This window comes from Strongylocentrotus purpuratus, unplaced genomic scaffold (genome assembly GCF_000002235.5).
Source record: "Strongylocentrotus purpuratus isolate Spur 01 unplaced genomic scaffold, Spur_5.0 spur5_scaffold_21, whole genome shotgun sequence".
Taxonomy (NCBI): Eukaryota; Metazoa; Echinodermata; class Echinoidea; order Camarodonta; family Strongylocentrotidae; genus Strongylocentrotus; species Strongylocentrotus purpuratus.
This window is the reverse complement of record NW_022145607.1, coordinates 10968520-10991884: the sequence shown is the minus strand read 5'-3', so window position 1 is coordinate 10991884 and position 23365 is coordinate 10968520. Positions and strand designations below refer to the sequence as shown.

Sequence of the window (23365 nt, the reverse complement as noted above, 5' to 3'; positions counted from 1 at the left end):
TAATCACTGTTAGAGGGTGCCTCACATCGACGCCTTCAAAGAAAACCATAGCTATCTTTGTGGTTTGAGAATTTGTTCAGGATTTTTTGCATGTCAGAGGGTTAGTATAGTAGAAGGAATGTAGTAAGTAACATTTTATACAAAAATTAAGCAATCTTTTTCATCAACCTTCAACAATGTTACCGAGTCACTTTAAAGCTGCATGATGAGGCTACCCTGGGTCCCCAGACATATTATTGTTAATATTATCATTATTATTATATTTCGGTTGGTAACCATGGTGAAGGTGTTTCGGCTTCAAATACCCTTTGCGTGAGATCGCATTAACCTTCGTTTAAAGCTCCATGATACTCCATGATACCTCATTTTAAAATGTATTTATTGACCAAGAGAAAGGGTATGACGTACGAGCTCTTATGGCATAACGTCCGATTAAAATGAGCCCACGTTTAAATCTCCTTTGTTGTATATCATGATGATTAACCTAAAAAAAACACTTTGATACAGTGACACAAAGAATGTTGAGAATGCGATTGTGATTTCGCTCTGGCCAATTCAGATATAGCACAGAACGTGAGTGGCAAAGTTTGACGCAAGTAGAGCCCCCCCCCCCCCTTAATCCAGGAAGGAAAGTCACAGTCATCATCAACAACGACGATGATGGGGACGACGATGACGGAGAAGAGAACAATAGCGGCAGGACATAACACAGTGAAATCTTTGCTAATTCTTCCAACCGCTCGCAACTCCCACACTCCCCCTTTCACCCACCCCCTGTCACCCCTCCCCCTCTCTCTCTCTCTCTCTCTCTCTCCCTCTCTCTCTCTCTCTCTCTCTCTCTCTCTCTCTCCCTACCTCTCCCCTTCTCCCCCTCATCCCCCTCACTCTCCCTCTTTCGTTTCCCATAATGACATTGATAAGTTAATATATCACTGCTACAGATTACCCATGTCGAATATACAAAGTGGAATATTTATTTTGGTGTGTAAATTTGCTTCATATTCAATTAAAATCTGCAAAATGGGCCTAACTAAACTTGCCCCATATAGATTAAACGATAAAGTGTTCCATCAGAAGTAAATTACAGGACATGTGACCAACAATTTTATTTTAAACAGAATATTGATTTTGTTACATTACATTGTAAATTGATTTATATGTTTATAAACAGAATATTGATGTACATCAATGACGTTTAATAAATATAATACCATACAATACATATAAATTATGGAATGTTTTTGTATTTGCTTTGTCATTTTTTCGAACTATGAGATGAAATGCATTGTGTTGGTGAAAAGCAACAATAATAGTGGTATCATGAGGGTAACAAAAACATATAGTTCTAAATAAATTAATGAATTAGTTGAAAGTGACTTTGAGGTGTTAAGGTATGCCAACAATACATTCCAATTGTACTTTTCGATAAAACAAAAGATTAATCTAAAGATATAAATTAATGTTATCTCTCATTCATAGACATGTACATTGCCAGGGCTTGAGTCTGAGGAGTGGGGCCCCGTTGCATACAACTTACCATTGATGGTAACTTTGCCATCAATGGCAACTACCATGGTAACAGGGCTCATCAGCCAATCAAAATCAAGGTTTCCATGGGAGTAACCATTGATGGCAAAGTTACCATCAATGGTAAGTGTTGTGCAACGGGGCCAAGGTCGTGATATTATTCATAATTGACATGCTTTTATTTCAAAGGAATGTGTTGATGTCCCCTAACAAAAATTATGACTTATTCAAACAAAGAGAGGGGCACGTGTATACAACAACAACAACAACAACAAAAACAAAGTCGCATCTCAAGGTCGATCATTATTGACCTTGAGATGCGATTTTGTATAATACAAGTTATCTTTTTTCTGGTTGCCTGAGAAAGAAAACAAATATTTCAAACTCTTTTGCGTTTTACTAGTCCTGAAAATTCTTGTTTTTTATTTACTACAAAATATGTATGATGTCTCAATGAAATAAATCTAATAAACAAATACGAACAAAACAATGTCGCATATTTCCGGTCCAAAGCCGTTCGCCCCCACTCCGTGATCAATGATGCGGAGGTGAAATCAACAAGCTGATTTAGGTGAAGGGATGGATAGGATTGGCTAACCAAGCTTGACCTCATTACCTAGATGGCTTGAACTGAAATTGAAAGTCGAACTTTGGGTTTGAGCCCTGAAAGCTGCCAAAAATAGAGAGCTTACAACTTAAATCAGAGCCTCTTGTTCTTGAGCGGATTATTGGCATGGCAACTTTCTCGCGGTGAAGTCGTACTCTCCACGTCTGCGTCAAGAACAACAAATTTACGGAGTTCGTGGAACAGGAGGAGCCTCCATTAGGAGTTGCTGTCGCTCTACTGTGGTTGTGATGCTGAAGCAAGAACTTTTCTTCAATCTTCAGTTTCTATCGCTCTATTTTGGTTTAGCCGATCCATGACTTATCTTCACAATTAGGTTTCGCTGAGTTTCTGCCACTCTCTCTGGTTCAGGCAAATCTTTCCTTCATATTTTCATTTCCGCCCTCTCACTTTGGAGCAAGAACTTTCTTCACATTGTAGTTTCTGTCGCTTTGTTATGGTTTAACCAGTCACGACGCTAAGCAAGAACTTTTCATCAAATTTCAAGTTCTCGACAACCTGCTTGCAAGAAGCACACTATCTTCTATTCTGAAGGCTTGAACAGAGAATACGACCATGTCGTCGTCGTCGGCGAAGGCGAAGAAAATTATCTCGAGGATCATGCCCAAGAGGAAATCGAAATCGAGGTCCATATCGTCCCTGGCATCATCGTCAAGTGAGGATGATAGACCGAGGAAGAAAAAGATTTCACTCCGAGAAAAGGTTCAGGTGAGATAGTTTTTCTGTTGTAAATATATACCATTGGCGTATAGTTGAGACCAGCTTGTGAGGGGGGGGGGGCACTGGTGTCATGGATGATGGGACGGCATCGGTCGTGCAACGTTGATGAAAAGCAAAAGAAAAGGGCCATCGGGAGAGGGGTGACTCTGGGAGGCTATAATCATCTGTTCACGTTGCTTTACCCTCTTACTTTGCTTCTCCTTCTCCTCTCCCTCCCCCCTCCCCCCCCCCCCCCCCCCCCACTCTCTACTCTCTCTCTCTCTCTCTCTCTCTCTCACACTTTCTCTCTCATGATCTCAAATAGCTAGGCTACAGGGCTTGTCCCCAAGATGTATGTGTATCCAGGCGCGGATCCAGGATTTCTTAGGGGAGGGGGCCCAACTTTTTTTTTTTTGCCTCCGAAAATTTGAAAATCGTGCCGGCCGAAAAGTCGCTCAGTGGGGGGGGGGGGGGGAGGGGGGGGGGGGGGGGGGAGGGGGGGAGGGGGGGGGGGGTAGTGAGGCACATTTTTTTTGGTTCTCGAAAATTTCAAAATTTGCAACCCCCCCCCCCCCCCCCTTGAGCGCCAGGGTAAAAATCACGTGATGGGGGGGGGGGGCCTGGATCCGCTACTGTGTGTATCTGTATTCCTTGTTGTTTGGAGTAGAAAATACAAAAGTGTATTAAAGGTAATACAAAGTTTTGGGAAATTTTCAAAATTTGGTGGATAGTGATTCTTTATAATTTTTATATATTTTGATGCCTCTGTAGATGTAATATATGCACTAGAAAATTTAGCCCCTAAAACACTTCTGCTTTCGAGAAAAATTGAATATAACAATTTACCGGTGCTCCCGGTAAATTTTGATAAATTTCAAATACCGCCTACGGCCGTACAGTGGTAGCTGCGACCATGTAAATCTCAGAAAATGTAGCTGTGATATATAATTTCCAAACGGGAATAGCTAATCGGTCGATTTTAGTCAAGAAAACTTGTTTTATAGCTAAATTAATATTTTGACCTTGAGAGGGAGCTATACAACATAAAGAGTTTATTATTTACAATTTCATAACTTTAGACTCGATTTTAACCGCGACAACGATCACTAAATATTGAAGGATCGCATATGCTTCCAATATGTTCATTTGAACCAAATTTATGACCCCATACCAAACTTTGTATTACCTTTAAGAAAGGATCCGAAAAAAGAAGGTAATAATAAACAGTTGTGCATCCATGGTGTTGGATGGAACCAATACAGGGAAATGAACAAGCTTGCTGAGTGTGTGCGAAAAAATGGACACAAAGAAAGGGGAGAGAGAGAGAGAGAGAGAGTGAGAGAGAGAGAGAGAGAGAGAGAGAGAGAGAGAGAGAGAGAGAGAGAGTGGGAGAGAGAGAGAGAGAGAGAGAGAGAGAGCCTTAAGAAAAGCTGGAGAAACTAAGTCGAAACAATTGTGACTGCATTGTCTTAATGCATGACTTGGCCATGATCTTATGGTTGGGGGCCTTGTGTAGCGAGAGGCAGTCTGACCGAAATGTATTACATAATGGTCATCATAAAGTTTTGTTCTAATCCTACGATTGTATCGGCATTTAAGTATTCCTCTTACTGATATAGGCATCTCTACGTTTGAATTTAAATGCGTTTATAGCCCTGTGTTGGTTAATTTAAAGTTCGTGGGGTGGTGGGGGAAAAGGACGGGTTAAGCTATGATATCCCGTATAATGTATGTTTCATCTCACATACTACCTGCAGGCTAAGTGAATCTCCATGAACTATCTTGCCGAGATATTATGATCAATGTTATTGTCTACGGTTTTAACTGAAAAGCGAGGAGTCAGATGTTCCAAGTAGTGGTGATGCTTTCCACTATTACATGTTTAGAGCCCAAGAAAAAGCTGATTTTGTGTCAGTTTGTCAGACAAAAAAAGTCTGGCGTATTCTATTTTCCCATTATGGCAGTGGTTCCACTAACTTTGTGAATAAATAGAGATCAAAACGATGAGGGGGGTGGGGTCTTGTACACACTTTTAATCCACAACAATGGTTAATGTCAGTGCAGGGAACTAGGCCCTTCTCGCAACTATATAGCCTCAAATTTCCATCACTAGAATAAGATTCGGGGACTGCCCCCTCCCCCTTCTGAATGAGTTGATTGAAGCTACGCCATTGTAAATGTAATAAACAAATATTGGGGGGGGGGGTGGAGTTATAAATAAATGGTAGTTGATACTTCAAAACAAGGTACATGTAGGCTTATGACGCGATTTCAATTAGACCTATATGTGTATCAATATGTGTCTGAGGATTACATCACACATGGGCGTCGACCCATCGTCGGAATCTAAGGGGGGGCACATATTAACTTTACCGCTCCCGCTCCTGACCACAGAACACACTTAATTTCGTAAAAAACGAGGAGACACCCTCAAAATAGATGTCCGTAATATAATACTCATTGTTTTTTCACGAAGTGTAAGGTTATCATGCTTCCCGTTTTCACTAAACAGTTACCCTGGATGCGAGGGTCAGGGGTTCAGGCCCCCATGGGTGAATCGAGTATCGTTTTCTTCTTTGTCTTCCTCGTGTGCCCTCTTCCATGTGGTAGACGAGATTGTGTGCGTAACAAAGAGAAAATGTCACCGGAATGTCAGACTAAAGTATGCCCGGGAGAAAACACTCGTGAAGAAATGTTATTGCCATAGAAACGATTTATTCCAATTGATTGCAGAAAGCTATCTAGGCGCGTGCAAAAGGTCAAGATAGTTACTTTATCAAATGACATTGATCTTCATTTGGGGAATGATTTTGATATGACAGGTTTTCGAAACGATAAAACGAAGGAAATTATATAGTACAACTCGATGGGAGGGAGAAGACAACTAATCCATATACTTTAGCCCCATGCCTCTATCCGTTCTTATATATACATTGGCGTCTACTCCAGGAAGTAGATTTGGAAGAAGAACTACCAGACAGAAACAAATCTCATCATTTTGTTTTTTACAGTAATCCCATTCAAACCTGTGAACCAGTGTAGAGATAGATCAGACACTTTTTTTCTGATATATATTTGTAGTATAATCATTATGAAAAGAATATCCACGGAGGTTCAGCTTCTCAATTACGACCAAAAGTAAGAAAATCATAATGAAAATGGCCTTCAACATCATCGTTTGCTTTGAATTTGACTAGTTTAATATTTGCATTTCAAGTGATTTCGAACGGGACATACATGTACCTATAGACCGACGATGGCGGTCTGGTGGGCCGTTTGTCGCTTGAGTCTTCTTACAACGTTTCAGAAGATTCGTTCGACCGACATTGTCAGTCTTCTGGGCTGTAGCCATGCTTTTTGTACAAACACTAGTGGGAAAATATTGAAAATTACCCGTCGCACGTTAATTGTAGAGGGCAAAGGTACTACCCGGACCCCGTCTTATAAAGAGTTACGATTGATCCAAAATCAATCGCAAGTTCTCTAATCAACAGCAAGTTTGCAGTCTCCTATCTCTTATGTACATAATTCGATTAAATCAATAAGTTACGATTAATATCCACTCATTATAAGACGGGGGCCCAGGTGCTTTATATTATTTTGTTTGTTAACGTTTTAGTCCTTCATATGCTATTTTATTGAGTCAAACAAAACATTTTACTATTCAGTGAAATTAAATCCTTCTTCAACTCAAATAAAACAGAATACTTTCACAATTCTCTCCTTGTTGTTCATACAAACAAATGGTGAAGTGACTGCCCTTTAGTAAATAATTTGTTATAAATATCAGACAAGAATGAATATATCTCTCGTCTTCATAATATTTAAAAATGTTCTTCTTCAAAGAATTACAATTTGGAATTTTGTTATTATTTAAGCTTTTGTAAAAATAATTGACGCTTATTCAAAGACACCAGGTGTTTTATATTAATGAGAATACTTTTATATCCCACACATTTTGGTCGAATGCGTTTGCTATTACAGCTAAGATAATTAAAACAGTATCCATAAACACAAGTTGACATAGCATGACGCTGGTCCAAAACAAAATCATCCAATCGAAACTCTCAACTAGCTTGCATATACATGTATGGGAAATAAATGACACCAACAAATTTTACAAATTGATAAACAGTTTCGAATGGTTAACCGTGTACACTAGTATCTATATAAACAACATCATTGACGGTTTGGAATGAATTTATTGTTATTGTTTACCAACACCATCTTATTGTATACAAATCAATTCAACTAATATTTTAGACATTCCTTTAATAATAATAATAATCCGTTTTTTTTATATAGCGCTCAATACACCGATCCAACGATGTGCCTAAGCGCTTTACAGATATATTATTACCCCGGTCATCGGATTCAGGCTTACCCGCACACAATGTGTGCACATTTTCCACTCCCTGGGGAGCATTCTAGCCAGTCGCCATTTTACAAGCGCATTTCCCCCTTGTATCTAAATAAAGCGATTTTAAAGATAATTCATATAATCAAAATTTACATATACATGTATAAATATAATTGTTTTAATGAGAGAATTAAGATCAGGGTTGAGTCTTGTAGTATGATCACCTTGATTGCGAACACCAATAAACCGTAAACAAACAGAAGTCAGAGGGCAAGGAAATTGCATTGCCTGAGGACAAAGAAAACGCAGGCTAAAAGTACATTTCAACTAAAGTACATATGTCTTGAATGTTCGAAGGGATGACGAGCACCAGATTTTGACCAACATTACAGCAAACTTGACTACGTTCTGTTCAATACAATTGCTTTTCTCAAAGGAAGATAATCATACAAATTAGATATGTTCCCTTTTTCGATAACTAATCTTTGCATTTGTTTCTTCAGTATTGAGTATTTGTGAACAAACAAATCGTCACATTTGTTTCAGTGCCATCAGTCAATTTAGTTCGTTAGTTCACAAGGTTGAGACATTATATTGTATGCGTGAGAGTGGGATGGTAAGGTAGAGAGAGAGAGAGAGGGAGAGAGAGTTAGTGAGAGAGAGAGAGAGAGAGAGAGAGAGAGGGAGAGATGGGGTGAGAGAGAGAGAGAGAGAGAGAAAGAGAGAGAGAGGGGTGAGAGAGAGAGAGAGAGAGAGAGAGAGAGAGAGAGAAAAAGAGGGGGAAAGGGGAGAGGATGTGAGAGAGAGAGAGGGGGTTAGAGGTGGAAGTGGAGAAAGAAGCGAAGAGAAAGAAAGAGAGGTTGAGAGGTTGAGAGGTTGAGAGAGATTAAGAGACAGACAAGCAGAAACAGAGAAAGAGGGAGGGAGAGAGAGAGGGAGAGAGAGACAGACAGACAGGCAGATCATGTTACGTAAGTTTTGACAATAATCTGGCATTGCTTTTAATTCAAAGGATGTCCTAACTAGACAGGGTATGTATTGAGGCCACGACATCCTAATAGGAAGAACTATGCGGTTGCTTAGTGAAGATATTTAACTGAGTTACGTCATAAGACATTGTACACAGTTTACACGAGAAGAAATATATTCTTATGAGAAATGACTGGATTAATTACAATGTGTAAATTCTTATTTCTGGGGTGTTCTTTGATTTCGTTTGGAAAGGCTTTGTCAAAATATGTATAGATGAAGGTGTTGACAAGATAATGTAAGGACGGTTTCGAAATGCATGGCTTAATATTTCAAAGAAGGGAGAGAGGAAATAAATCATCAGCTGAAACAAGCATATACAAATGCATTATTTTAAAAAATATAGTAGAATTTGCCATGTTAACTACATTTAATCTGATATGATGCAAATTTAGGATTCTTATTGGCTATTTTCATATTTTCAACTGTATATTCACATAAATATCATGTGTTTTTTTACTGATTCTGCTGATATATTAGTTTATTTCTTTTTTCAACCGATAATATAGCATACAAATACGGTGAAACTAAACATGCGAAAGTAGTTCGTTCGTGTTTATACGAAATACTTTCATGGCTTAGTTTAACAAAATATCAATACTATTGTATAATAATATCAACACTAAAAAACAAAGAAAACTATTGAAATTTGATAAAAAGCTGAAAAACATCAAAGGGTAGCAACAACAAAACTAGCAGTAAGTTATTTGACAGCATTCAGCAGATTATAAAACCACTATGGCTGAAATTCCATGGAATTAATAGCCTGTGAAAGACACAAAGCAGGATTGTGGGAGCGATTATTCATGTCATGTCCGAAAGGAAAAAAAGACCCAAAGAAACTCTTTTGAAATATCGAGTACAATACATGGTAAATTGCGTAGGACAGGAGCTCGAACTTTGAACACAACAACTATTCTAACAAACAAGCACTTCCACAAAAGAGGGAGCATATGAATTATGTCAGCTTAATTTTATATCCAAACCTTAAATACTGAATGTTTTATTGTTTTATACGGACAAAAAAGGTTCCAAAATTGGTAATTTCCGTCCGGCCTGGCACTTCTTCTACTACGACAACAAGAATCATACATTTGGTTGACAATAAGTATACTAACTGGTAAATGTCATTTGTGCGTTTTGTGTTTATGCCATAGAATAATTATGGAGGAATGCGATGTGCGATCGTGGAAGCGTTGACGAATTCTTCGGGTTTTGTTCTTTTATCATACAGTGGAAATGTGTATTATTTGTAACTATTTGTATATTGTTTATTTGCTCATGTTCCTCCTCCTGCTTCCCCCTGCTCCTTGTGCTCCCGCTACTCCTCCTTCTCTTGTTCCTCCTGCTCATGTCAGTGTTCTTGCTCCTCCTATACTTGCTCCTGCTCCTACGACTCCTTCTCCTTCTGCTCCTGATATTGTTCTTGCTGCTTCTGCTCCTGCTAGTGTTCTCTCTCATGTTGTTGCTCCTCTTCATCTTGCTCCTGTTCTTCCTCCTGCTCATGTTAATGTTCTTGCTCACCACACTGCTCCTCTTCCTCTTGCTCCTGCTCCTGTTGCTCCTGCTGCTCCTTTTGTTCTTGCACCTTCTTCTCCTGCTATTGTTCTTAATCATCCTGCTGCTCCTCCTTCTCTTGCTCCTGTTCCTGTTGCTCCTGCTCCTGTTGCTCCTACTAATAGTACTACGACTACAACTTCTACTACTACTACCACCACCACCACCACTTCTATTTTCGAAGTCTCTTCCTCCTCCTTTCTCATTATGTTTGTCTCTTTCTCTATATTTCTATCTCTTTTTCATTTTGTTTCTCTGCCTCCCCTACGACTCTACCCCACCTCAATCTCTATTTCTCCTCCTCCTCCTCCTCCTCTTTTCCCATCTACCTATGTCTCTCCCCATGTTACTCAATGTTATCTATTTTCCATTTCTCATAGAATGCGAAGCCCAAATTGAATCCTCCGTTCAGGAAGAAGCGCTCTGACACCAACGCTAAGAACTCCCAAGGCCTCACTCCGCTTCATGTAGCTGTACTCGACAGCAACGTAGATGGCGTTAGAGACCTTCTTTCCAGGAAAGACATTGACATCAATGTAAGAATGATATTTATACCAAGGTTAAGTTTATCTCCTCGCATCAAGAAGTAAATTCATTCCTTTTTTTTGTTTACACCAAATGGTATAACAGCAGAGACCCCTTCAATGGTTGCAAATAAATCCCGCGTGAGATCTTATTATGAAATGTGTAACACGTACTGAGCTTCGAGAGTTGCAGAATGCACCTCTCAAACTGCTGTAGACAAGATTGCACCCTGAAACGTTGCATTTCCGCACCTTCAAGAGGTGCTGCTAATAAACCGATTTAGTTCTTATCCTTTATTTCAGCCTTTATTTCTTAGTATGTGTTTGTTGAAAGATGTAGCCTATGGAATTCCTTGAGGTTGAGATTCTTGATAGCCTACGTACATGTAAAAGTTGACGCAGATTAGAAATAATTACATTATTGAACACAAAACAAGTGACGATAGGTTTTACTCAGCTGATCCATTTTGAATCTTTTACTATAATACTATTATCGAAAGTGACTTGATTAAACTGACGTGAGCTGATTAATTAACCAAAATTGTGAAGGGCCAACTCAAGTTGGTTTCATTTTACTGCATTACCATTTTGTGGGTCAAAGCCTTGTTCATATCACGGTAACGATGGGGTAAAATATTTTTATTTTGTTGTCAATCCTTGACTGATAACCTCAGGTCGAAGACCGTCGACATCGCACGCCCCTGATCGTGGCTTGTGAGAACAACCTGACCGACATCGCCCTCAAGCTCATCAAAAACAACGCTGACCTGACCGTTTGGGACGAGAATTTTGACACGCCACTCCACATCGCATTCAGGAAGGGAAACAGAACAATTGCGGAGAGGATCGTTGATAGGGCCAGGGCTAAAGGGCATCTGAAAGAGGTAAGACTGAAGCCTCGATCAGATATGCAGCGGTACATCGATGTTTTTTTTTTAAATGATGACGTAAAGTATAATACGATTCACATGTCTGTATTTTATAACACAATGATAAGTAAATACACATTGGACCTTTGTTGTGTGAAGTTGTCATACATTTCCCGTATAATTTTTTTTTTTTTTAATTTTTTTTTTAAAGCTTTTGGAATAATTATTTTCATTTGTTCATGTGCATCACCTGCCTCTAACTGTATCTCTTACCACCTCTTTATCTCTTCTGTTTTAAGGTTATTTATCTAAATACCCAGAGATATATCAGTGTATCTAACTGTCTAACAATTCCTTCCTCTGTCACTCCCTCTCTTGTCTCTCACTATCGTGACATATCCCCCTCTCGCTCTCTCTCTCTCACTCTCTCTCTCCCTTTCTCTCTCTCTCTCTTGCTCTCTCTCTCTCTCTTGCTCTCTCTCTTGCTCTCTCTCTCTTGCTCTCTCTCTTTCTTGCTCTCTCTCTCTCTCTCTCTCTTGCTCTCTCTCTCTCTCTCTCTCTCTCTCTTGCTCTCTCTCTCTTGCTCTCTCTCTCTCTCTCTCTCTCTCTCTCTCTCTCCTCCCTCCCTCCTCTCTCTCTCTCCCTCTTTCTCTCTCTCTCTTTCTCCCTCCCTCCTCTCCCTCCCCACCCTCTCTCTCTCTCTCTCTCACCTTCTCTCTCTCTCTAGCTGGTGACCGAGCCTAACTGGAACTGGGTGGCTCCCATCCATGAGGCAGTCAGAGTAGGCCACACAGATCTCGTCAAGAAGTGTCTGGATGAAGGTTGGTTTACACGAAGAAAACAATAATTTATGACAATATAACTTCACTCCAATAAATGATAGACATTTAATAATTTGTCTGGGTATTCTTATGATACTGTAAGGAATGCATGATAGCTTTTATAATGTTCAAATGTTGAGAAAATATATGAAGTTGAGTAGATATACGAAAGTACGTACACTGTGTACGTGGCAAACACAGCGTGGAAACCTCTAAAGTATATACAAATGTTAATGTTAGTCAGAATATTTACCATTTCTCGTGAAAGGCGGATGATATGCCCTTGTTTCCTTTGGCTGGTGTAATTTCCTTTCCCAATGGGATTTAGGCCGTACTTTGTATACTTAATATGAGCGTTCATGTTATCATTATTGTTCATCGCTAGAAATAAACATGCGATTCAGATATTCATATACTTCTCGCCATTTGTTCCAAGCTCTTAAGTCCGAAAATCGCGATGAGGCGGAGAAGTACGACCTCGACAATGGAGTCAATGATGACCGCGACAATGTGCTGGATCTTCGCGGGGAGAACGACGATTCTCTTCTCCACATCGCCTCTTCGAACGGACATGTTGACGTAGTCGAGCTTCTGGTCGAAAGAGGTGCGAAGATCGACAGTACAAACTGGGATCTTCGAACCCCATTGCATCTGGCTTGTATTGGCAACCACAGGGCCGTGGTGGAACACTTGGTCGAAAAGTAAGAATAAAGAAGGATGGATTTTACTCTGACTTTGTTTTTGAACTGCTATTAAACATTCATTATTAATAGGAAAGATATTAAAGTGAACTACAAAGAAACTTCATTTAGTGTATTGCATTCAGCGATGTCAGCTATCTTTTCAATGATAAGGTCTTAAATCTAAAATCTAATTTTAAATCGTCTTCTATTGTCTTGCGCGTGACTAGGAATAAAACCCAGAGTAATTTTATTGGCAGTTTCTTCAATTTTACATTGACAGCATAATGTAAGTAAAATACTTCGAGACAAGATAGAAGTATTATTAATTAAGATCTTTTAAAATCGCTAACTGTTTAGACAACAATGCAATATTCTCAGAAAACTAAGGCTTCGCATCGCCATCTTTGGCCGTGCACGGGTCTTGTTTGAAAAATTAAAATCTAAAGAAAACATAGTTTTACTTCACAAATACTACAGTATAACAAACAACGATAACATTAATTCCTTACATTTAATCAAAACTAATTTTAATCATAACTTTGTTGGGTTGTCAGGAAGGCCAATCTCGAAAAGACCGACGTCGATGACCTCACTCCTCTCCAGGTGGCAGCCAATGCCGAGAGTTTTGACGTCATCATCGCTCTCCTAGAACGCCATTATAATAACAACAAGAACCAAACTCCACTGGCCATCAAAGACAACTACGATACCGCGACAATCATCAGCGAAGGTGGAAAATCTTCGATCGGGTACGTTGAAGGGAACGATCTCGATGCCATCGCGGAAGAAGAAAATGAAACAGCGGTCGATGCGGAGGATGATTACCGAGTAGACGAACTAAACGAAAATGAAAACGAAGGCTCGGTGGCAGATGTCACTGACCACACCAACGATGGCGACAACAAAGGAGATCTGGAGGAGATCGACGAAACCAAATCAACGAAAGCGGACTCAGTGGGAACGAACGTCGAGGAAAGTCTAGCTGGTGATTTCGACGAAGAGGGTAAAGTCGATCCCGTGAATGAGCCTGAAGAGCCGACTACGCCGGACAATTTTGATGAGAAGACCAGCCTTGCCGCCTTCAAAGTCGAGCCCACCCCTGAACCGGAAGCTCAACCGATAAGCGAAGAGAAAGATGAATCCATCGCTGAATTCCTGGACTGGGTGGTTACTGAGAACAAAGCAAATGTCTTGAAGGTAAATATGAATGAATATCTCTTTGTATAGATGGGACTTAACGGGACTGGGGTTGAACTCTCTAACTCTCTTTAAAAAAAATCAGGATTGTAAAATGCAAGACTAGAAAAAGAGAAAAAGAAGAAAAAGAAAAGGAAAACGAAGAAGATGAATAAGAAGGCTACGACAACGAGGAAAGAGAAGAAGAAGAGGTGTAAAGATTTCGTGTACAGTTATGTAACCAAATTTGACTTATGCCCAAGCTCTATTGGTAAGAAAAATGTTGGAAAAAATGAATATGCACAAGGCGTTCCAATGTAATCTTTTACTCAAATTAAGAACAACTTGCTATATTTAGATAACACATGGAAATAACCTTGAAATCCGCCTTTTCACTCTGTCCCTTTTGAAAGCTGTTCCTGAGGTACAGATCAAAGCTGAATGACGTCGGTGATGACGACATAAAGAAGTACATGAGCCACGCCGCAAAGAACGGCCATACAGAGTAAGAAACAAACGCCGTCCAAATATTAATTTGCAACTCTACATCCAATAGTCTGTAAAGTCGATTGAAAACAAATCATTGTTTACTACATTTGACTTGACATCATATTTTGCCTTTTGCCATCAAACTAGGTCGATGAAGTTTACAAAATTTATGCTCGAGTTTCCTATCCAAAACCGAATCGTTCATTATTTTGCCAATAATATAACAATCTTTAACATTTAAAAAAAAAAATCATCGATAGCCAGAGAAAATTAAAGTTATTTTGTGAAATGTTATTCCAATCATTACAATCGTTTTTATTTGTCTATCTCATTTTAAAAAACCTCCAGGACGGTCGGAGTTTTGATTCGCTGGAAACCAGAGTTCGTCAATTTCTACGATGACGACGGGAAGACACCGCTCCATCACGCCGCTGCACACGGGCACGATGTCGTGGTCCAAGAGCTCACTAAGGCCAGCGCATCGGTCAATGCCACAACCATTGACCCCGTTGGACCCGGGTTCAATCAGGAAATGACTGCCGACGATGTCACAGACAATACCAGGTGGCTATGACGCTCTCTTGTCTGTGTGTCTCTCTCTTCCTCCTTCATTCTCCCAGTATCTGCTATTCCGTGAATCACCCTTTCATGTTGAGCTTTTTGAGTGACACTATTTAAATATCATCATCATAGAAATTCTGAAACTCATTAAAGCTCTCATACGATGTGTTTTCATATCCTTAAGATCCAGCAAGAAGGCTGATGAAAGAACAGCTCTTCACTTTGCTGCCGCCAACGGCTTTGCTAAGCCAGTTCGATCGCTTGTCAAGGCTGGGGCTGATATCAACTTCCCAGACAAAAACGGGGTAAGCTGAGATATAGCGTCAAATACATTTAAGAAGTGATCAATTTAAAAACTCGAAACTGATTTTGAATTTTGACTGAATCCAAGAATAACACATAGTCTGATACACTGATCTCTTTCCTAATTGATTGTTTGATTGATAAATGGATTGATTGACAAATACAAATATTATTATGTGTTTAAGTGAAATACGTGTATAATAATAGTAACAATAATAATAACATATAGTAGGCTAATAATAGGTCTAGTAATGATGATAATAATAATAATATTACTTGTTTATCCGGGGTAGCCTCGTGAGAAATGCAATCATTTTATTACCCTGGCTTTGTTGTAGTCGAAATGTAAAACATTAATGAAGACATTGTAGATAATTTAACCTTTACTTCATTTCTATTATTTTAGATCTTAATGTCATCTCCTGCTTCTCTCTCTCTCTCTCTCTCTCTCCCTCTCTCTCTCTCTACTTCTCCTTCTTTCTCCCTCTCTATGTCTCTCTCTGTCTCTCTCTCTCTGTCTCTGTGTCTTTCTCTGTCTCTGTCTCTGTCTCTCTCTCTCTCTCTCTAACTCCTCCCTCCCTTCCTCCCTCCATCCCGCCCCTTTTCTCTTTCTTTCTTTCATACACCCCCATTCAGGTCACTCCGCTCCACCTAGCGTGTATAGGTGGTCATCTCGATGCTGTAAAACAACTGACCGAACACGACGTCGACCTGCTGACCCGTGATCATCAAGGTCGAAACTGCATGGAGTTTGCCGCTGATTGTGGAAATGAGTACGTTTGATTTGCATGATCATTTGCTACCCTAAAGTCAGAAAACCTTGTTCTGACAACTCTAAACTGTACACCTCTTTGTTTCGACATTCATATGTATCAACATCCGTATGTTTCGACACCCCTGTTTCGACATCCATATGTGTCGATACCCCTATGTTGCGACATCCATATGTTTCGACACCCTATGTTTCGACATCTATATGTTTCGACATCCATATGTTTCGACACCCTATGTTTCGATTTCTATATGTTTCGACACCCCTGTTTCGACATCCATATGTGTCGATACCCCTATGTTGCGACATCCATATGTTTCGACACCCTATGTTTCGACATCTATATGTTTCGACATCCATATGTTTCGACACCCTATGTTTCGATTTCTATATGTTTCGACACCCCTGTTTCGACATCCATATGTGTCAATACCCCTATGTTGCGACATCCATATGTTTCGACACCCTATGTTTCGACATCTATATGTTTCGACATCCATATGTTTCGACACCCTATGTTTCGATTTCTATATGTTTCGACACCCCTATATTTCGACATCCATATGTGGCGACTTCGATAGGTAATTTCGACATCCCTATGTTTCGACCTCTATATGTTTCGATACCCCTATGTTTCGACATCTATATGTTTCGACACCCCTATGTTTCGACATCCATATGTGTCGAGGTCCATATGTTTCGACATTCATATATTTCGACTTCGATATGTTTCGACACCCCTAAGTTTCGACATAACTCTGTTTCGACATCCCTATGTTTCGATATCCCTATGTTTCGACATCCCTATGTTTCGACGTTAATATGTTTCGACATCCCTACGTTTTGAAATCCATATGTTTCGACACCCCCATGTTTCGACATAACTCTGTTTCGACATCCCTATGTTTCAACATGCCTATATTTCGAATTCCATATTTTTCGACATCCAAATGCTTCAACACCCCTATGTTTCGACATCCCTATATTTCGACATTACTATGTTTAGACATCCATATGTTTCGAACACCCCTAATTTTGTACATCCATATGTTTCAACATCCCTATGTTTCGACATAACTCTATTTCGACATTACTATGTTTCGACATCCATATTCTTCGACACCCCTATGTTTCGATAACCCTCTGTGTTGACGCCCCCATGTTTTGTTTGCCTATGTTTCAATGGCCCCTATTTACATCATCCCAATTATTCTTCAAGGACCCTTGGTTTCACCATTCATATTACTCGTCACCCCTACTTTTCGTCATTCTCTTTATTTTTCGGCAACCGCGTTATTCGTCACCCCTATGTTCTGAAGCCCCCATTTTTCGTCATCCTTATGTTCAGAGACCCGTAGGTTTTTGCACCACTGTGTCCCGATATATCTATTTCCCTACGCCCCTACGATAATCAATCCCTATTTTCTGTCACCGATGTGTTCCGACATTGATGATAATATAAGCAAACGTTTTCACGCAAAAGTATAACTAAACATTCTCATAAATGCACAAAGTGTCATAACGACTGGGTGTAAAAATCCTGCTTTATTTAACCAGCCAGGAAACATATGCACCGTTTCTCTCTTTTCTTGTAATCCATAGTTTTAATCACTCGGATGTACAATTTCAAGAGGAAGATTTTGATTTGAACTAAAATGACTCCAACCGAAGTTTATTCTTGGCTTAATCCTCTATTTGCGTACACCATCTTGGGATTTTTTCAAATAGTCAGAATCACCTAAAGGGCGTTTTACATGCTAGTCAGTAATGATTGGCGCTTCACCGTTTTGGGGAAGCAGAATTACTAATCCGCGATAATCTCTGCCAACCTCTTTAATGTATTAACAATTTCTTGTCTGTTTCTATTAGGAACGTGGCCTATTTTCTGCTGAGTCATCGTGACTGGAAACAGATTATGTCATCAAGCTCATGGGATGAATATCACAAAGATCGATCGACTCCTATGGAGAAACTTATCGAGAAAATGCCCGGTAAGCAGAAACACACATCATTATCATGCTTTTTTTCCAAGAGAAATCATAATTATGATATATATCAATGATATTTAATATCCCTCGGTTGGAAGGTTAAATTGAGGCCCCGTGTAGAGGAAAGTCACCTCCCTTGAACGTTAAGAACCCACTGCACTATTCGTACAGGAGTAGGGGTAAACCCCGGTGTAGTGGTCCACCTGCACACCCAGGCACGTAGCCAGAGTTTAATGTTGGGGGGGGGGGCACATACATGTAATCGATCGAGGTATAAAAAAAAGGGGGGGTCTAAAAAAAGTTCAACCGATCTTGGATTTTTTTTTTTGAGGGGGGGGGCATGCCCCCCGTGGCTACGTGCCTGTGCATACCACAGTATATACATCTGCAAGAATCATCAGTATTGAAGGAGGCAGATTATCCAGAAGAAGAAGAAGAAGATTGCAATACAATTCATGTTGCCTCAAATTACATGTAAACGTGGTAATGACGGTTACATGATGACAGCTAGTTTCATAATCGTGGTCCTAAAGCTCGAGTCCCGTGTTCAGCTGAGAGTTGTGGTCGTGATGACGAGTCGAGTCGAGTCATTACAACACTGGTATTAGCATATTGGTTTATAGCGCCCCTCCCCCTAAGATAATTATAAAACAAATATATCTATTCACGATATCAAGTAACCTCCGATGAAGAAAGAAAAATGTTTCGGAACCTTTAGAAAAACTTTTCTTCTCGGTGAGTCGGCTACCTCAGTCGTATCGTTTCTGTAACAAATAGAAATGCATTATCGAAACGAATATTTAGTAAATTCATTTTGATTGCGTAGATTAGTTAAGAATGTTACAACTGATGAGATTCTTTATTTATCCCCCTTAATTTGTAGACGTGGCTCAAGCCGTCATGGATAAGTGCATTGAAATCTCTCCGTATGCAGACCGCAAGGACGAAGAATTCTGGATTGAATTCTACTACGAGTTCTTAGAGGATTCATTTTCCCTCTGGGAAAATCACAGTAAGTGAAGATTGCTAAGGAATTCTTCTCTAATCCTACCCCCACTCCTTCTCCTCTCTTCGTCCATCTTCTCTTTAATACATCCCCTCTTTATCTCTTTCCCTATCTTCCCCAATATTAGTATTTTGTCTGACGATACTGTTAGAGATGGCTTTTGGAATCGAATCAGCGGATCAGAGAATGTGGACTCAAACAGGTCCCAACCGATCATTGTCTGGCCCAGGAGTGTTTCTTGGCCATTTTGAAGTGGGAGAGGGGGGGGGGGGTCGGATCAAATTACTTTACTGATTATTTAGCCGAAAATTCTCCATTCCAAAAGCTAATTTATGAAATAAATACTCTACCGATGTCTCTGAACTAATAGCTCATTGATGTGATCAGTAAGTTAAATTATAACAGGCGGGAGCAAAAATATAGATAACAAATCTATCTCGTTTCTCAAACATCTCTCTGTAGTTGAAAATAAAAATAACACAAACAACAACAATGATAGTACAGAGGACGAAACGGCCTTGACTGAAACACAATCCACGCCCATCAACGACGACGCCCCACAAGAAGAAGGAACTCAGCAAGAGGACGAAACTCAACCTAGCGACAATCACATCATCGACGAAAACCACGTTGACGAGGAGAACCAGGTTGACGAGAACGAGACCTCGTTCACAAACAAACCCGAGGACGAAGGTACGCTCAACGGCGGATTCAAACATGACGATGGCGACGTCGAATCTCAGAAACCCGAGGCCCTTGCCAGTTACAAAGAGGTACAGGAGGAACCCGAACCGATGTCGAATGTGACGGCGTACGACGATGACGGGTATTTGAGATCGAAAATGAGACCGTATTCGAGTAACTCTGCGCGGATGGTGAAAAATCATCCTCTGATCGCTATGGTAAGTCCCAAAGACGGAATTCAAGTAGTGATTTGACAAGTAGACTCCACCACTTACCATTTCATCTTATGCACCTACCATATCGACAACATATTATATGATTTTTTTTTTCAGAGAAAGTGTTCTTTCACTTGATAGCCTATTTTTTTGTTTTATAATATAAAGTTATCACTTCTGCTATTGTGTTGTCAATGATAGTAATAAATACAACACCTAAACATTATTCGTGACTGTGCTAATTATGTTCTGGTTAGATAAAGCCGAATCCCAAGTCAACCATTTTTACGCATTCGACCCTTTCTCTCTAATTGCGTTGAATACATATTCAAGGGCGGAAGATTGTGTTTCTATTCAGTTGTAGAAAAAGAGGCTTGCCACTTGTTTCGGTTTTTTCTTACTACCGGATGGACAAATTGAGCAATGACGTAAATGTAATTATTTCAATGAAAAGTGTGACGAAAACAGCGTTATCACAATAAAGTTCCTAACCCCCCCCCCCCCCCAGTTCTCTCAACCGGTTTTCACCCAAATTGGCATGATCAATGAATGAGTAACTTTCTTCATAAAACGATATTTGTGAGACATGGAAGTGATAATATCAAGTGTTCTTCCTGTTATTTTGAAAGTTTGGCAGTCATAATCATTGCTCATATTTGAAAAACAATCAACGTTTTCATCGCAGGTGAAATCGGAGCGTGTCGACCTACTGACCCACCCCCTGGTCATCAGCCTCCTTGACCACAAGTGGTCTTCCCTCGGTCGCTACGTCTTTTGGCCATCACTCATCATCTACTTCATCTTCCTGGTCATCTTGACAGGGTACGTGACAGCGGTCGCACCACGATACTATGCCAAGATGGCGAACGAGACGGAGATCGAGTGGTTCGGGGATGGCGAGCAGCGTTGGATCAAGGGGATTCCGCAGGCCACTCTGGATTTCTTTGCGGTCAACGGTCACTGGGTTATACTGATTCTTGCAGTTTTACATCTTGTTTGTGAGGTAAAATGGGTCTTAATTTGGTATAATTTGTTATACAGCTTAGAGGCATTATGCAATTTGCGGTATAGAAATATCATATTATTAGTAGTAGTACTATTGCTATTTATTCTATAAAAGTATGCAGCTCGTGCAGCCTATTACATAAATTTTGTGATCAAATACAAATAAAAACGGCAAATAAATCTGTTCTGGTCTAGTCATCAGATTACGAATTATAAGGTACGGGGATCGAGTCTCTTCCACATCACTAAAGTTCTTTGGCAGAAAATATTCAAACTTCATCTTTGCCACACTTGACCAAATTAAAGGAAATGAGCACCGGATGGAAGACATTCTTTGAATACCGTTTCAACTGTTCAGGGTAGCAATACTTCAGCCGGAGATTAATGTCCAAAACTCTGCCAAAGCTGCTACTTTAACTAATGTTACAATATTAATTATCCCCCTCACTTTAATTATCAACGAGGTATGTTGCAAGGAAAATATCGCTATGATGATAATCTTTTATTTTGGTCGTGTTTATTTTCATGCTTCTAGCTAATCCTCTTGGTGGTGCAGAGACTGTCATATTTCCGGCTCCGAAAGCTTGTGGAATGCTCCATGTACCTCCTATCCATACTGTTCGTGATACCTTTGGCTGGACAGGCCGAATATCAACCGAGTATCTCGCTGCGTATGGTAAGATCCGTCCCCTGGATAGGCTGTTAAAATAACGTCAACAACAGTTTTATAATTCATGCAAAATACATTTAAGAAATTACACAAAAACAACAGTATCGTTGGAAATGTAGTGCATTTACTTTTATGACCAGCATTTCGTCGGTTCATATTGAGCTCAGTTTGAATCATTTTCGCATTTATGTACAGGGGGGGGGGGGCTAGAACATTTTAAATGAGGCGGGCGGTATATGACCAAATTTGTCAAATTGTAACCAAAGATTTTCATAGGAGGAAGAACGTCTTTAATGGGAAACATAAGTTACGACGATAATGTTTTAGGGTTCGTCTGTCGGCTAGGACTAACAGTACATGCTCTTATGTTTATATAAACTCAGGCACGTAGCCAGAGTTTGATGTTTGGGGGGGGGGGGGGGAAGGGTTCTAAAAAAGTTCAATCGATCTGGGACATTTTTGGGGGGCACGTGCCCCCCCCCCCCCCCGTGCCCCCAGTGGCTACGTGCCTGTATACACTTGGGCATCGTTTGCCGAAACCGACCCGAGAAAATATTGTAATTAATAAACGTTTCAATGGGATGTCGATGAACTTGTACTCATGACCCTCTTGTGAAACGATGCCTCGATTTCTAGCATCACCGTATGATATTACCAACAATCAGCCCGAAACTACCTTATTACTTGTATAGGACTTGTTCACTGTTTTTTGTTGAATCTTGTATATATGCACAGGGATGGCAGTGGCAATGTGGTTCAGTAGCTGTGTGCCTGGCCTGGATCAACTTCATCATGTTCCTCAGACGATTCTCTTTCCTTGGTCTCTATGTGCTCATGTTCATGGGTAACTTATGTTACTATGGCAATATTGAATTAAATTTTTCATCACCATATTACTTTTATATATCATAGTGGCTCTTTTAATAATCAGAAATTGATTGATCTTAGAGGGCATATGAGATAAAAAGAAACATACTTACATGTTTTGGCATATTTGAATGATGATACGCTTGGTTGTGTAATGTTAACGTTAAATAAAGACAAAACTTTCCATAATTAAATATTTGTAATTTCGGCCTGGATAGTACTAAATACATGGTAATTTATATGTTTTTCCTTGTATTTTCTCTTATTCTCCTCTTATTTTCTCTTCCCGGACTTTTTCTCTTTCTATCTATCTCACCTTCTCTCTCTTTCTCTCTCTACCTCTCTCTCTCTCTCTCTCTCTCTCTCTCTCTCTCTCTCTCTCTCTCTCTCATTTCCCTTTCCATGCCCCTCCCTTTTCTACCCTTTCATTCACGTCTTTGTCTCAATCTCCCTTTCATTCTGCCGTCGTGGTCTATTACAGATATTCTTCGAAGCTTCCTCAAATTCATCTTGGTCCTGTTCTGTTTTATCATGGCCTTCGCCCTCGCTTTCTACATGCTTCTTGTCAATCAGGTAATGATAATAGTCTGTTCTTGTACGGTGCCTAACACATTATGATATAACGTCCCTATGCGCTTCCAAAGAGCGTTGGAAATGATTACCCTCACTCCGCCAGCCGTTTTCAGCGCACAGTGCATTTCAAATAATAATCCTACCAGGTACCCATTATTTTAACTCACCTGGGTGAAGTGTGGCAAATGTAGATTAACGTCTTGCCAAAGGATGTTAGTGTTGTGGCAGGGATTCGAACCCCGTACCTTGTGGTTCACAGTCAGGAGACTTATCCGCTGGACACATCACCTCGAATAATATCCGAGAGATATTATATCAAGCTCGTGAAAAATCTTATTGCGACCGGAAAATTGATAGCGCAA

At 40.0% G+C, this 23365-nt stretch overlaps 1 protein-coding gene across 1 annotated transcript; it reads left to right on the top strand.

The window, feature by feature from the left end:
* Positions 1–2707: 2707 nt before the first annotated feature.
* On the top strand, positions 2708–23048 carry LOC100893074 (transient receptor potential cation channel subfamily A member 1 homolog). Its single transcript, XM_030994138.1, has 17 exons — positions 2708–2860; positions 10178–10333; positions 10996–11205; positions 11918–12011; positions 12448–12712; positions 13249–13891; positions 14284–14375; positions 14708–14923; positions 15105–15225; positions 15860–15996; positions 17865–17986; positions 18867–18995; positions 19452–19891; positions 20574–20891; positions 21429–21569; positions 22299–22407; positions 22912–23048. Exons 1-17 carry the CDS (start codon positions 2708–2710, stop codon positions 23046–23048), a joined length of 3483 nt encoding a protein of 1160 aa, XP_030849998.1.
* Positions 23049–23365: the final 317 nt, after the last annotated feature.

What these genes read in the sequence shown, in the direction of transcription:
- LOC100893074 (XM_030994138.1), top strand. Translation starts at nt 2,708, where the DNA reads ATGTCGTCGTCGTCGGCGAAGGCGAAGAAAATTATCTCGAGGATCATG. An exon ending in GCAAAGAACGGCCATACAGA is followed by an intron (nt 14,376 to 14,707) that starts GTAAGAAACAAA and finishes AAAAACCTCCAG; the next exon opens with GACGGTCGGAGTTTTGATTC. An exon ending in CGAGTATCTCGCTGCGTATG is followed by an intron (nt 21,570 to 22,298) that starts GTAAGATCCGTC and finishes ATATATGCACAG; the next exon opens with GGATGGCAGTGGCAATGTGG.